General features: G+C 44.9%; 1 protein-coding gene across 1 annotated transcript in view; it reads right to left on the minus strand.

Moving 5' to 3' along the window:
- The window catches only part of smurf2 (SMAD specific E3 ubiquitin protein ligase 2), a 53,467-nt gene that overhangs the window by 20,695 nt on the left and 17,311 nt on the right, over positions 1 to 15,461 (minus strand). Inside the window, exons 2-8 of the mRNA XM_017416600.3 lie at positions 13,640 to 13,678; positions 11,546 to 11,654; positions 6,363 to 6,496; positions 3,531 to 3,596; positions 1,462 to 1,546; positions 1,169 to 1,252; positions 491 to 705 (exon numbers count right to left, since the gene is read on the minus strand). Coding sequence (XP_017272089.1) covers positions 491 to 705; positions 1,169 to 1,252; positions 1,462 to 1,546; positions 3,531 to 3,596; positions 6,363 to 6,496; positions 11,546 to 11,654; positions 13,640 to 13,678 — 732 coding nt within the window. The remainder of the gene's footprint in view (positions 1 to 490; positions 706 to 1,168; positions 1,253 to 1,461; positions 1,547 to 3,530; positions 3,597 to 6,362; positions 6,497 to 11,545; positions 11,655 to 13,639; positions 13,679 to 15,461) is intronic.

Genomic DNA, 15,461 nt, shown 5'->3' on the forward strand with positions numbered 1-15,461 from the left:
GGCATCAGGATACAGGTTCTCTGCCATTAACACCAGAGCAGAGACTACAGCATCTGGAGTGGTGCCGTTACCAGGAGGCATGGACCCACGACGAAGGGCATCGTATCGTGTTCAGCAAAGAATCTCAGGTCTGCATTACCACTGATCACCAGTTACTGCGCCTATAGTGATGGCGAGGGGAGAGGACCCATGGCAGGCCAGATCCCACCCATCTATTGCTGACTGAATGTGTGAGATAAGCTCGCACGTCAGATCTTGAGGTCCAGTTAGACCAGCTGTGGGACGATTTGCAGCAGGAGAGGATACGACGGTGATATGACTTGAGCTATTACCACGTGCACCTTCGTTTCATTCCCATCACTCTATTAGGGTGCCTGTCTTTTTAAGTCAGTGTGTTTTAATATGTAATAAATGGGAAACTGGAGTCAGGTGGTGATGAACTCAACTACTTGCCTCATCGCCACGAAAAGAGAAGTTTCTTCAGACTAACCGTATCCCTCAGGAAGGTCCGGGTGCATGTGCAGGTGGGTTCTGCTCATGTAGTTGCGGTGCCTCTGCGATCGTACCCGCCGCTCCTGTGCCCGCTGGTCGCCATCACTGGGCGGCAACGCCGTGGTGGGCGTGGCGCCGTTCGTGCTGATGGGCGTGTTTTCGTCTACGATGCAGCTGAGTGGCCGGCCGGGGCTGGAGTACTCTGATGCAGGCCTGAGAGGGAGAAATGGGTTCTATAAGGAATAATGTGTACTTACAGAGTACTACACATTAAAAAACTGGTAGAGGAGTGAAGTATTTTACATTCAGACAAAAAGTGTAAAGAATGTAGAGTTAGGGAAGGTTAAACTCGGGAAATAGAAGGTAAAACATACTCTAAAATGTTTCTCAGGACAAGTGAATATTAAACCCAGATGCCTGTACGTCCCTTCCTGTCAGCGCTGTGATTTTCTTGGCTCTTCCACATCATTAAACCTCGCTGTCTGGAGCAATCTGTCTGACACCTTTTTTTCTTTTTTTTTTAAAAGGAGCCCACTTCAGTGTTCGTCGGGGCGTTCCAGTTTAAGAGCGCTGAGGTCAAAGATGAGGTCTTCCGTGGACCCCCTCCCCTCCCCTCCCTGCTGTTTGATGAAAGAGGTCTGGGTTGAAGTTTCTGTGGGCTGCAGAGTGCACTCACCTGGTCGGCCTCTCCCACTGCGTGGTGCGTGTGATGTGGTTCAAGTACTGGATCCGTCCCGACGCGGTCCTCCTCTCCTCCCAGCTGGCGGCAGAAACACACACGGACGCAGCGGTGAGCGGACACGGCTAACCCGGCTCGCCGCTCTAATTCACCACGTGCTAAAGTCGCATTCCGATGCAATTTCTGTACCGTTATGTCCTCTCTTGTGCTCAAAGAGAGCATGTGTTGTTTACGATTTGCAACAGCTGATCGGACACGAAAAAAAATGGAGAGGTTTTTGTCCAGCTCACCCATCTGGAAGATCGTTGTCAAACAGCCGACTGCAGTCCACCACAGGACCTCCTGTGCCGATCCGGTCCCTCGACTGCAGGCTCACTTCAGGAACACATGGCAGACAGATGCACATGCTAGTGTTACTAGACAGCAGATCACAGCCACGCCGCAGAGATTTGATCAAAACACGAAGCGAAGCTATATATATTTACGAGGAACAGGCAAAGGGTTAAATTTGATCAAAGGCACAGTTTGGGCGTATAAAGCTACATTTTATATAGTATTTATATTTTCATGTCTGCAGGAAAAATGTTTTTTTTTTAAACATACTACTTTACACATTTACTGTCAAGGCGAATAAAAAAAATATACAACTTTTTTAAAAATTTTAAGATTTCACATGTCAAGATGTAATAAAACCCATCTGGTCCTTATAAAGTGTTAACATGAAACATGGCATGTTATTATTTATTTATTAAAAAACAAGCTAACATACAATGTGAACAAGTGAAACTTTACTTTCTGATTTATTATAAAACCTAGCAGAACCACCTCACGCTGCAATCACTTGACAGAGAACCAGGTGATCCATTTTTATCCCTCATGTTGTAGACCAGTGGTGTCCAATCCAGGTCCTGGAGGGCCACTATCCTGCATGTTTTAGGTGTTTCTCTGCTCTTCAAGCCCTGCAGAAGCCTGTTAAGCACTCATTGATACAAATCAGGTGTGTCAAAGGAAAAAAAAACCCAACCTGAAACGTGCAGGATAGTTGCCCTCCAGAACCAGATTTGGTCACCACAAGTTTCTTGTGTTAGTTTATCATGATATGAAGTAGTTTCTGTGAGAAGTGGGAAATTTTCTCCTAAAGTGGGCGAGATAATTGTCTCATGCTCAACAACAGGTTGCACAAACTGTCAGGAAGCCAAGCTCGCCTGCCTGTCTGTCACTCATCTCAGGCCTCCTGTTGTCCGTGCGACCTCTCTCTTTTTCGCCTTTTCGATGCCGGTCGACTTCCTGACTCTAATCTGGACCTGGTTACCCACCTCATGTGCCTTTATGTGTCCCTTACTGCTTCCCATCATAAAGTGAGAGATCCTGCTCTGAGGTTTCAACGATTCTTTGACAATAAACGTCACGGGGAGGATTGGTGCGAGGTGCACTATCCTGGTGACTCACGGTCTGAGCTCAGAGAGGGAGCTTTATGATGCCTCGGGCGTCAAAGTCTTGTGTTTTTAAAAAAAGACGAGCTCATTTGATCCCCCCCCCCTCCACCACTATGCTGGACATTTGGCATGCTGCGTTTAGTAAAACATGGACTTGCTGCTTCACAATTAAACGATCAGGAAGTCTTACAGTTTGTTTCGACGCAGCTTTGCAAACCTAAGGAGCCATTTTAGACCGAAAACCTTCTCCTGACAAACCTTTACCAGCACCCCAGGCTTTGGCCCAGCGGCAGGGATGTTGCTTCCTCAAATGAGGATCGGTGGGTTGATCCCCGGCCCCTGCGGCGTGTGGAAGCTTTCTCGGGCACTGCGACATCCTAACGAGTGTACGAGTGAGAATAAAAACAGTGTAATCCCTGAGATGGAGGTCCTGGGTTTGTCTCTTGCCCTTTCTTTGATTACTGCGCGTTCTGACCTTGGCGCGAGTTCTCTGGAACATCCTTCACCGAGAAGACTGGGAGCCGTCCTAAATGTTCTCCGCTTTTGAATAATCTTTCTCTCTCTGTAGAACAATGGACTCCGAATTGTTTGGAAGCGAACTTAAAACCCTTCCCCGACCGACAGGCAGCAGCAGTTGTTTCTCTGCGGTCGTTGCTGGTGTCTTTCATCCTTGGAGTTGCGTGGGCACACAGCTTCTGGTTCATTTAAAGGTACATGTATCTAGTTTTCAGATGTGGTAAGTACCAAACTTACTATTACTATGTAGTGATATGAAAAATTGTAGATTTAAGTGAGAATGTGCTTTGTTTTTACTGTCTGGATACATTTAATGTGCATCTAATCTGCATCAAAACGTAAAAAAGGAAGGAAATAGAAGATCAGATCCAGCTCTTTGGTGAGAAGAATTACAGATAAGTACTCACCAACTATCTGCCCCCTGACCGTGTCGCTGTCGTTGGGGCTCAGCTTGTTCAAGTCTAGTCTCTGGTCTGTAAAAAAAAAAAGGAGCAAAAACAAGGGGTGTAATTAGTGCAAAAGCAAAAGGAGCAAGAAAAACGAAGCAGCAAAGAGTGGAAGGAAGAGGACAAGAGAAGGCAGAATTCATGTGAGAAAGATGCCTGTAAAATAACGTGTTTCTGGCTTCTTGAATAAGTCCCATTGCTCTGTATCATTTACATCACTCATTACCCGTCTCCCATTCTTCAGTCTGCAGAGCACAGTTGGCTGTGCCCTGGAACAGATGGTCCTCTCTGTGGAACAGCCACGGGCCGTAAAAACCTCACCGAGCATCAGCACAGAGCGGGCTTCAGTTCAAATGGAGGGGGGGGGTCAAACATTTGACAAATCTCAGCACAAAGCTTGCACTATTCCGGCTCAGACTTAGCGTGGACACGAGCCCCCTGCCAAAGTCTGGAAACTTTTTGTCTTAACTTCTTCAAGGCTGAGGAATTTCAGAGCGAGGGAGAAAGAAAAGAAATCGGGAGGGAAAGAAAAAAAAAAAACCCCACCAAAAACAAGCAAAATATGTCCAAGCTGCCTGCAGACATGAGAAACGCCACTATCTGCTCTCTGTTGTCTGGGTGTCATGCAAAACAGCGCAGGATGTCTGTCTAGACTAAACAGGGACCAAAACAGACAACGGTCAACGCGTTACAAGGCTGGCCGGAGGTCAGCGGTCGCAGAAAAAACAGAAAACGCGCACACAGTTGAAAAGTGCATGTTTAGTTAAAGGACATACTTGCCAAGTCATATAGACCAAAACAAGAAACAATAACTCTCTGCAATTATACATAAACACTGTAGTCGAGCAAAGACACTCTGCAATTATACACAAATGTTGTAGCTGATGCCCTTTCCAACGATGGTGGAGAGGGGGACAATATGCTGTAAATACAGAAAAAAAAAGAAAAATGACAAAGACCACAACAGAGGGAGAACTACTAATCTACTTTTACACTTAAACAGCTGTACAATTATGTGTCTGTTTAAAATGACCACTTGTCCAGATAGGCAGATGGAGATAGAGATTAGTCACGTTGGTATTTTGTTTATGTGTGTGTGTGCGCACACACACACACACACACGGCGGAGACGGGAGGGGAAACCAAGAGGGCGAGGAGCAGAGACCCGGAGAAAAGGAAAGGAAATGCAAAAGCAAACCACTCACAGCTGTTGCACAAGCTTCAGGTTTCCTGTGTCGCTTCAGGAAAACAGCAGTGCTTCTAGGAAAAGTCATGGGATTCGTTCCCGGATCGGCCAAAAATGGCCGCGGGTTGACAGAGCAGGTACCAGCTCACCATGAACAAAAACAACTCCAGACTGCTGTGTTGTTGCTAAAACGACTGGGCACAGCTTAAATATATATATATATATAAATATAAAGAGACATTTGCAACAGCCTCCATCTCTTTTTTTTTTTTTTTTTGCAGCTAGCTTTTGACACAAGACATTTTTCCCTGTAATTGCAGGGTGAAGTCGAATGTCTTTTCCTGTTCTGGCAGAGGCCAGACTGCTGACCCCCTCTCACACTCCGGTCTGGCCTCTGTCAGACGCAGCGAGCGGGGCAGGACATGAACGGCGTGTTTCCACCACGTGGTACGGAGCCGGCGCAGTTCTTACACATCATTCCTGCTTCATTTTCCACCGCAGACTGCATCTTCTGGACTTGGGTGGCATCGACTTTCACACTAGACGACAACCCCTCTTCGACAGGTATAAAAAAATGTATTTGCAGGATCTTGGAGAGGTCTACAACAGCGTACTGAGTCGTGGAAGGGTTGGAGCACGCTCAAAACGTCCGTAGTGAGGTTGTGGTGATGTCCTGTCATGGTGGCAGCATTTCGGGGTCCTGAGTGGAGCGTGGCGGCAGCGGACTCACGTTCACCGGCGAGGCGCGGTCATGCCTGGAGCACGACCTCAACAGACCTACATGTGGGAGTCTCCTACCCCAGGGGTTCTCCAACTATTTATAAAAAGGTCCAGATCTGATTTCTAGACAAAGTCAACCGGCGATGAGCAAATCAGTTTTTTATTAAATCTGCGTACAACCAAAAAGAAATGGTTCTGTTTGTTTGTGAACCGAAGCTGCTTTAAGTTTTAACAGTAAAACCTAAACTTAACAAGATCAACTTCATTACTTTCCTTGCCAAAGTAAAAAAAACAGACATGAATGAAACTCAGCTTGACGGCAACACGACACTAACATCGAGGTAGAACCGTTCAAGCACAGAGAAACCTCGTGTGATAAACGGTTCGTTCAGCCTTTAAGTCTGAGAGCAGACCTGCGGCGAGAACTTCATTTTGTTCCCTGCATGAATCACACCCTCTCTAATCATTTAAAATTCAATTAATTAGAATTGTTTCTATTTTCTAGCAGAATTTAATTACTTGGGTAAACCATAAAACAAGAACATCTGATTAAAAAAAGAAGGAAATTAAGATCTGATACCAAGGATGAGTAAGATGCTGATTTAGATACATTTAACTAGTAATATATAATTATTCTGAACCGTGGCTCATGTATGACCTGCAGCTGTCATCATAATCATCATCACTGATAGGGTGGTATTTAACTCTTTCAGCTCTGTATGAAACTATCCACAGACATATTTTCCAGAAGTCTACAGAAATAAAAGTCCTGAAGGGATTCAGAGGCATCTCCACTGGAGAGCAGACAGGACAACAAAAGCAGAGACTTCAAAACAACATCATCCCCATGAGCTCTTCTCAGACGGCGTAAAAAAAACCCCACTTACAGCCTGTGTCTTTAAGGCGATTGATGGCGTTGGACAGAAGGCGAACGCAGCCCAGGAACCCAGCTCCTTGTTTCTTATGGATCTTCTTGTGGTTCCACACGCTAATAGTGATTGAGTCGGATTTTCCAATGTATCTGAGGGGGGAAAAAGAAATGTTTATTCATCGCTCATACAGATCATTAGGATAAAAGCAAACAGATCACCAGCTAATCTCCTGGTGAGGTGTTCAATAAGTTTCACTCAGGATGACCTCATCACTGTGAGGAAGAGGAGGCACACACACACACACACACACAGACTGCAAACAGAGGTTTCAGGTCAAGGATGCGTTGTTAAAAAAACCACCAGGGACACAGAGACTGAACGGAAGAGGAAGGTTGGGCAGCTCAGAGGGATTTTCCAGCCAGTCTGCGTGTGTGTGTGTGTGTGTGTGTGTGTGTGTGACCCTGAGCATCTCAGGTTGTGACAGAGCATCACGAGCGAAGTGCGAACCTTTGATTTATAACATGGCAGCAGTGCTCCTCAGGAAAAGCAGGACAGGACTGGAGGAAGAAAGATAACGCAGAGCTGCAGCGTGACAATACAGCAACAAAACGCTCCCGTTTCGCTTTCAGATAATTATTTACCCTTTTTAAATGAATCTAAAACCAGCTGTGCAAATTTTACGGCCCCCTTTTTTGGTTTCACCATTGACATTAACATTAACTGACTGTGTTTAAGGGAAGAGCAGTGATATCAGGCACCAGCCTCCTTTTCTGCATTGATGGTGCCTTTCCTGATGTGCTAGTTACCCACACCAGAGGCACTAATGCACCCCCATATCATCAGAGAGGCAGGCTTTTGAACTGTGATGATAACAGGCCTGATGGTCGCTCTCCTCTTTAGTTTGAAGGATGTAGTCTCTGTAGTTTCAAAAAATAATTTTCAGTCTCACATCTGTCTTCTTCTCTGCCTGATAGAGCTTTAAGCAGCATCAGCGGATGGTCCAGTGAACTGTGTTTACAGACAGTGATGTGTGGAAGTGTTCCTGAGTCCATGCAGTGATGAACAGAACAGAACCAGAACCTGGTTTTACTGCAGGGGCCCCTGAGGGCCCCGAGATCACAGACATTTAATACTGACTGTCAGTCTTGACCTTCAAGCAAAGATTTTTCCTGATTCCTGGAATATTTTGATGACTTTATGAACCATAGATGATGGGATAATCAAAGTCTTCCCAGTTTTCCGTTAAGGAACATTATCCTGAAATTGTTCCACTCTTTTTAGATGCAGAACCTCTGCCCATCTTTACTTCTAGCAGATTCAGCTTCTCTAAAATGCTCTTTTTATACCCAGTCCTCTCACTGACCTGCTGCTTTTACAGCCTTTTGTTGCCCCTGGCCCAACTTTGTTGAGATGTTGTTGCCACAAAATTCCAAATTGCCATTTTGTTTTCTCTAAAAAAATGGTACAATTTCTTAGTTTAAAACATTCGGTATGTTTATTATGATCCATCGTGAATAAAAACGGTTTTATAAGATTAGCAAATTATTGCATTCTGTTTTTATTTAAATTTTATTTAAACTTTTTTGCAGAATTGGTGCCATTTATGCAAAGTACCATAATAAAAATAAAGGCTGCAAACTTTATGACGACTGTTAATATTCGTGTCTAACAGGTAAGATATTAATTCAAATGTCATGTTTTACAGTGGCTGGAAAATCCCTTTCAAGCATCAACTGGTCTGCCTGATATGTAAGTACAAAACATGAGCCACAAGTCATCATCTGTGTCCTGCTGGGTTTCACTGCTGCTCTCCTGCATTTTCCCTCATGTGTCAGGTTGAGGAGTGACAATAATAATAAAAAAAAAAAATCAGCATCTGAACTTGTTACAGCACATCTGCTCGGGTGCGCTCCCCTCCTTCAGCCTCAGACTCATCAATCCGAACGGTTTACAGAACCACGCCGTGCTGTAATTATCGTGCAGCTCGAGCAAAAAGGGATATGAAACAATGGGGCTGTGAGTAAGACGTCTGGACATTTTGAGTCGATGCCAAATGCCTGTCTGGGCTGCGATGTGAGCGAGCTGCTCTGTCAGACAGACATGACGGGAGGGACGCGCTAATAACCAAAATCCAGCCATTTGGATCACTCGCCGTCTAATAAAATTCATTAGTCTGGGTAAGGCTTTTAATACACACACAGAGTAAAGAAGACGGTGGGAAAACTGTAATAAAAAAACAGCACGTTTAAAAAAAAAGACAGGCACTTTCTGAATACGCTGTTTTACTTTTAGGTAAGTTTCTTCTGTCAGTAGCTGTCAACAGCAACATTAAAAAGCCACTTTCTTTCTTATTTCTCTCCCAGTGAAACCAATCTTTAATCCTTGCGTGCATCAACAAGCAGCTACACTAAAATAAATCTACTGGATCTGCAGTAGCACCCGTTCACAATGTGGTAGGATAAACAGCAGGGGAAAAGAACAGGTTGGAACGGATTCTGAGGCGATTACAGTTACTAATAAGTGCCGAAATTACTCAACTTTTTATTCTTTAGCGATGTTAAAACCAAGCAGCAATACGAGGTGAAGCTGAGGTGATAACAGACTCGAGCCGGTTGCAAAAAACATGAAAAAAGTAAATAAAAAATAACAGTTTATCTGCTTTGCTGCAGTTTTATTCTTTAAAGCGCAAAAAAAAAAACTGCTGCGTTTTGTGCAGCAAAGCAAAGAGAAAGAAGATTTATATTTCTCACAGATTAGCTCGTTTTCACTCTGACCTAACATCTGTAAAATCATATCGGACCAAAAAATAAAAAACACTTGGTGGACCAGTTTTCTGTGAAGTCCAACACACCCATGGAAAAAGATTAAGTGTTCATATTCAGCAGCACGCCACATAACATCTGGAATAAAAAAACGGTTCCATATATAAAAACACATAACTTTGCAGATATTTGATTTGTAAAAGCTGCGTTGTTTGCAGCAGTTTAATGAGTTCACACACAATCTACAGGGGGATAGTTCAGATCTTCTGTAAAACAAAAGGTTGTGGATAACGAGTGTCCTACCCAGGGACGGCTGGGATAGGTGGGCTCCCTGGTGTTTACAATAAGTTTTCAAATACCTATTAACACCAAAGACAGACCAAAGGATGTCTTTATACTGATACCGTTCAGGATAATGTTTTTATGTTTTATTTCATGATTTGCAAAGATTACCTGTAAGATATTCCTGCAGGAAGTGTCACGTGATACAGCTTCTATCTGCTCTTACAAAAAAAAAAAAAAACCAACACCTGCATGTTTTCATATCGTCACCTTCTTAAAATAATTGCCTACGTCATTTTTTGCAATTTTTCAGGAAACACAAAAAAACAGATGATTGTTGAGATGATTTAGGCAAAAAAAAAAAAATTTGAAAAAAAATGACTTAGGCAATTATTTTAAGAAGATGACGATATGTTAGGCTTTGTTGAGCGTATCACATCAATTTTACCGGTCTAATTTAAGCACATTTATTTGTGTAGATAATGTTAATAACTAAATAAATATCATTTAAATCCCATTAATTCATATAGAATACAGAAAAACGAAATTGGCTCTTTAAACCTACCTTAAGTGCCAAACAAAATAATCTGAAATAAAACACTTATTTGGATTGTTTGGAAAGAAATTAGTCATAAAGAATGATTAACTAATTCATTAATTAGCTGAAATTGGGTACAACATTCTCCACTTCAGAAAAATCTGATTTACTGCTTTAAATAAACATCAAATTTGAATCTTTAGGATGACATTTGTTCTGGGTTTGTATTAATATCTTATATTAGATGTTACCACCTGATGAGTTAGTGTAGCTAATTATTAAACTGAACTGGGTACTTTAACAATAAAAAGGATTGCATCTAAAACAATCTTGATTAATCTAATCTTATTAATCGCACACTCACAGGGGAGTAAAAGTACCTGCTGCGTCCTTGTCTTTCACACACCGACAAATGGAGAATATGTTTAGATTCGGTTAATTCCGACCACATCCTGTGGTTCTGAGAGGTCCGTTTTATAAATTCGGCGCGGGAGGAATGAGTGTGAGAGGCAGGCAGCCAGATGGACTGAGTCTACTGTCCTTGGCGCGCCGGCCACATCCTGCAACATCCTGCAACAATGCCGAAGGGTCACGGCTCACGGAACCGTTTCGTGCCTGTGGCGCACCAGAGAGACCAGATCCCTGGACTCACACACACATTCTACACCCCGACAGGAGGACACACAACAAATGAGGAGGGGGAGGGGGGGAGAGACACACAGCTCCAACATACACTCGGCTCAAATCTGAGCACCGAGACGAGTTGGTATGAGTGTGAGGCAGCTCTCAGACAATTAATACCTCTGTCCTGAGATTCCTTCTGTTCGCCACAGGAGTAAACACTGACAGCCAGTAAATGATGGCGAACGCATCACTGGCAAAGAAAAGTCACTTTCACATAAATTCCAGTCGACTGCGTTTGCAGACGCTTGAGACGAATTAGAGCGGAGACGTTCCACTGAGCCGTTCTCCTCATCCCCAAGGTGTGCACGCTCGCACACGCGTGACTTCTTTCTTCTTCCCCTTCTTCCTGTCAAATGTGACACGAGCGGCGAATTTAACGGCTGCGCCGAGAGAGCAAGCAAGAGGGAAAGGGGGGGGGGGTCTGGTATCCACGGCAACCAAACAAACGGAGACACGTGCTTCCTCCCCGTCGTTGGCCGCGGAGGACGGTTTGGATAAACACCGGGAGAACGCTGGAAACTTTCACTCTCACATTTTCACTCACGCGCTCCCCGTTTTTTTCCAGGTCGCTTTCTCAGGACGCACCATCTTTGAGGAGAAAAAAAAAACAACAACAACAAGGCGATCGGGACACAACAAGACAAGCACGTGTTCCAGTCAGTGGAAGAAAATACTCGGCGCAGACGCCAGCCTCCCTAATTCTTCAAACGCCGCTCCAAAGGACATTTTTAGCCCGAGCCGTTATGTCACTGGAACGTATCCTCGATACTGAGAGGCCCAGATGCAAGAACTCGTTTCATCTGTTCCCGTTTAAATCCCCGCTCGTCTCAAAGCCCGACACACATCGAGGTTAAATAAAGACAGACGCACAAAACGTGAGGCGCACAGCAGGAAAACCTGCATATCTGTGACAGCAGATGGGAGGAACTCACAGATCGTAGTGCTGGTTCCACTTGGGGTCGAGCGTGTTCCTCACAGTGTCGGTCGAGTGGCATTGGCCCGAACCGTCCACAACCACCTTGGCGAAGGGATCAGGGAGGCCTGCGAGACGAGAGCAGAACGTCACCGCGCTGGCGTCGTGAAGAATGAGCTTCACTTCATGCAGTGTCATCTCGGGGACACACACACACTTTATTATGGTCAGAAATCTGTTAATACCTAATCAACACATTAGAGAAATAGTTCAGCTGTTTTGTATGTTTTACCGGATTTTCCGCACTATAGGACACACTGGATTATAAGGCGCACTGTCAATAAATGCTCCATTTTTTAACTTTTGTCATATATAAGGCTCAGCGGACTATAAGGCACATTAAGCGAAACAAAACAATCCCGTCTTTTCAGAGAATACTGCACCGACGTAAAGGCCCCCACATACTCCGGCGTACTTCACCCCGAGGAGGTCCGCACGGACTCGAGGCGGGTGCCCGCGCAAAGACCGATTTTTATGACCGCATACGCATACTCGGTGTCGCACAAGAAACTGCTGCACGTCGGACTGTTTTGTGTGCGACACAAACGTCTCAGGTGAGAATCGTTGCCAGGGCACTGCGTGACCGCCGCTCTCTGTGCAGCGCTGGCAGGTGTGCGGTGGCTGCCCCGGTAGTGAAGAAACAGGACTAAAGGCTCCTTCTTTTCTTTTGTTTTTTTTAAAGCTAAGAGGCAAGTGATCTCCTCCTCCTCGTCCGGAGACGCCACAACTGAGATTTGCCACGGGAGAATTTTAGACAGTCTGTACGTCTGCCTGGAGTCCGCGCAGCTCAAGGAGTAGGCACAGTACGCCTGAGTATGTGGGGGCCTAATGAAGCGAGCGGTGCAGCTTTGTAGTTTACCACAGTGGTACTAAAACATTACGACTTCTTACATATATAAGGTGCTCCGGATTATAAGGCGCACTGTCGTTTTTTGAGAAAATTGAAGGCTTTTAAGTGGACCTTATAGTCCGGAAAATACAGTTTTTGTTGAAGGTAGCTCTTTGAACAGCCTCCGTTTGGAGAAACAGATTTATGAGCTAACAGGCAGCTCGAGCTGCAAGGCTGTGCTTATTTGCGAGCACGAATAGCGGTAACGGCAGCTAGCTGTAGCACTTCTGATGGCGTCCTTTCAGCAGAGCAGGAGTTTCATATTATTTCTGCTGGAACAACCACATATCAATTGGGATCAATGTAAAGCTTGGAAAGACAGCGCTAACACAAACTAGTGTATAATTTTGAGACTGGAGGAGTTGCTTTAGGATTACCAGCGATCCACCTTAAATCTGGGCCTTGCTCGGACTAGCCATTAGCTCGTCAGGCTGGACAGAAGTAAACTATTTCTCCAAACTGAGGTTGTTCGAAAAGATATCTACAACCGGTAAGTCGCGATTGCTCATAAACTTTCTTTGAAACCTGATTTCATTTTTCACACAAAATCCTAAACATCTGTGTCACCTGACAGGAAACACGAATGCTGACGAAGCTTTGACTTGTTGACTAAAACCTAAGTAAAAGTAAGCATTAAGTGGCATTATCACACCACTATACTGAGTCCACACATAAGGAAACAGAGTTTTATCTACATTGTCATTACTGCGCCCCACCAACTCCCACAGCGAATGTTTGCTCTGCTCCTGAGCGGCAGGAATGGCAGGAATGGGCACCACAGAAACCACCCGAGTGAGCGGAGGACCTTTACGTGCTCCTTCACCATGACAGCCTGCCCCAAACAAACCAAAACACTCCCAACACCTTAAATAAGTTAGGACGGTAGTCAGCTGCGGCGCAAGAAAGCTGCTGAAACTGACAATAGATGCAGTCTATTGGGATGTGATGGCAGTATCGTAGTCACACTTTAAAATAAAAAGAGTCAATTTCTCTGCTTAAAACAGGCATTTTTAAAAATTTAATAATGGGATAACATGGAGATTTCTTCCACTCTTGAACATATGTGGAAAAAGCATCTGCTGACGTACGCACACAAATCTAAAAGAATACGTTTCAACAGAGTTTAAATTAAGTAACAGACGGCTACGACGGGCAGGTACTTACGAAAGAAGTCCTTCTTCGCCAGGTTTTTGGCACACAGGACTAGAAAAGAAAGAAAAGTCAGGCGTTAAACTCAAACACAAATCTGACACGTAATAAAACACAGCTATGGTGGGTTGTTAACATTCTTCTGCAAAGTTTTCCTGTTTAAAACTGTGCTAAAAAAAGGACCATCGTTCAAACAACACGGAGCTGGCTGTACGTTACAGCAGACACGTTGAATTATGAGGCGAAAGGCAAAGTTTTCAGCCACACATTGGATAGCGCTCGGAGTACGTGTCTGGGACGATACTCAGCTACTACCACACCAAACTTCAGCTCAGTATCTGCAGATATCGGCCATTTTTTGAGTTTGCTAAAGTCCGCTGACTGTGGCAGCCACCTTGAATTGGTTTCACTCCAAAAACATAATAAGTTGTAAAGCCTTTCTGAAAGTTTCATTTTAAAAAATCCTGTGGTTCATGAGATATTTCGCTAACAGGCAGAGTTGACTCCAATACTTCCAAAGCTTTAAAAACAGGTTTTGCGCGCTCAGAATGCAGCTTGTGAAGGACTCTCAGCTGCGACCACACCAGATTTCACGAGCCATTTTTCTGTTTTCCAACGTCAGTTAGCTGTGGTGGCCATCTTGAACCCAGCTGTAGATGGGTATCATTAAAATCTGTTCGCTGGCTCATGGGAAACTTCGCTAACATAACAGACACGGGCAAAAACAATATTGCCCTTTTGCCTTCGGCGGCGAGCAATAATCCAGCAATTATCCAGGACCAATTACGGTTTCCGTATTTCTATTCGTCTTCCGTGTTTACAGCAACAGTGTAGGAAGCAACCTTCTGATTTCAATTTGAAGCTCTGCTTGCAACTTATAGGACATTCACCGTAGGAACAACAGGGTTTAGCCAAAGAAAAGTTAATGTTTTCTTTCTTCTTCAGTTGGAGACGTTTAGTCATCGTTCCTCCATCAGCACCAGCTCGCCTGCAGCAAAGAGCCGGATCCTGCCGGTCGACTGTATAACTCTGTGGAGGTGGTTGCTGAGGAGATGAAGCAGAGCCACTCACTCCCTCCTGTGCGAAATATGGATTGATGAGGAAGCTCACTAACCACCTGGGTGTCTGGAGTTCAGAGTTACGGCCAGTGAGTCAGGCACATGGAAACATTCCCCCCCCCATTACTCTGAGGAACAGTGTTGCGAGCTGTGTAGAAACGAGACGACGCTTTTTAAAAGCCCTGACACAAACTTTAAAGCGTTTCGAGTGTGATTATGTTTGAACGTATTCCCCTGTAAAGTGAGGGCAGAAACAAGGAGTCCAAAACATTTTTTGGATTCTCTCATAAAATGTGCCAGAAAAGCAGGGAGTGTAGGTGCGGGTGGAGGAGAGGGGCTTAGCTTCTGCAAAGCGTTTGATCGTGTTGAAGTTGTAACATCTGCTCGCCGACACTTCGAGCCGCAGCTGGAACGACTCAAGGCGAGACCACAGCGAGACGCAACATTAATGATCTCATCGCCGCTGCCGTTTCTCGATTTTCTTCAATGAGGCTTACACGACGCCCGACACATGTTGCTGCTCCGTCGTGCTTTCGGCTACATAAACCTGTTCTCACGCCGCAGCTGGCGTTGGGGGGGGGTGGGGGTCCTGTGTGATTATTTATAGTCCACGCCCTCTGAGAAATGCGTGTCGCTTGTCATCGCTTGGGCTAATTGCCGGGGCTCTCGGCGATCGGCCGGCCAAGATATTTGGCAGGAAGTTATTTCTGACGACCAATCCTGGGAAGTTCTTTACGAAGGGAGAAAATTACTCGGGGGGGGGGGGGGGGGGGGGGGGG

The sequence above is a fragment of the Kryptolebias marmoratus genome, linkage group LG12 (genome assembly GCF_001649575.2).
Source record: "Kryptolebias marmoratus isolate JLee-2015 linkage group LG12, ASM164957v2, whole genome shotgun sequence".
In the NCBI taxonomy this organism is placed as follows: Eukaryota; Metazoa; Chordata; class Actinopteri; order Cyprinodontiformes; family Rivulidae; genus Kryptolebias; species Kryptolebias marmoratus.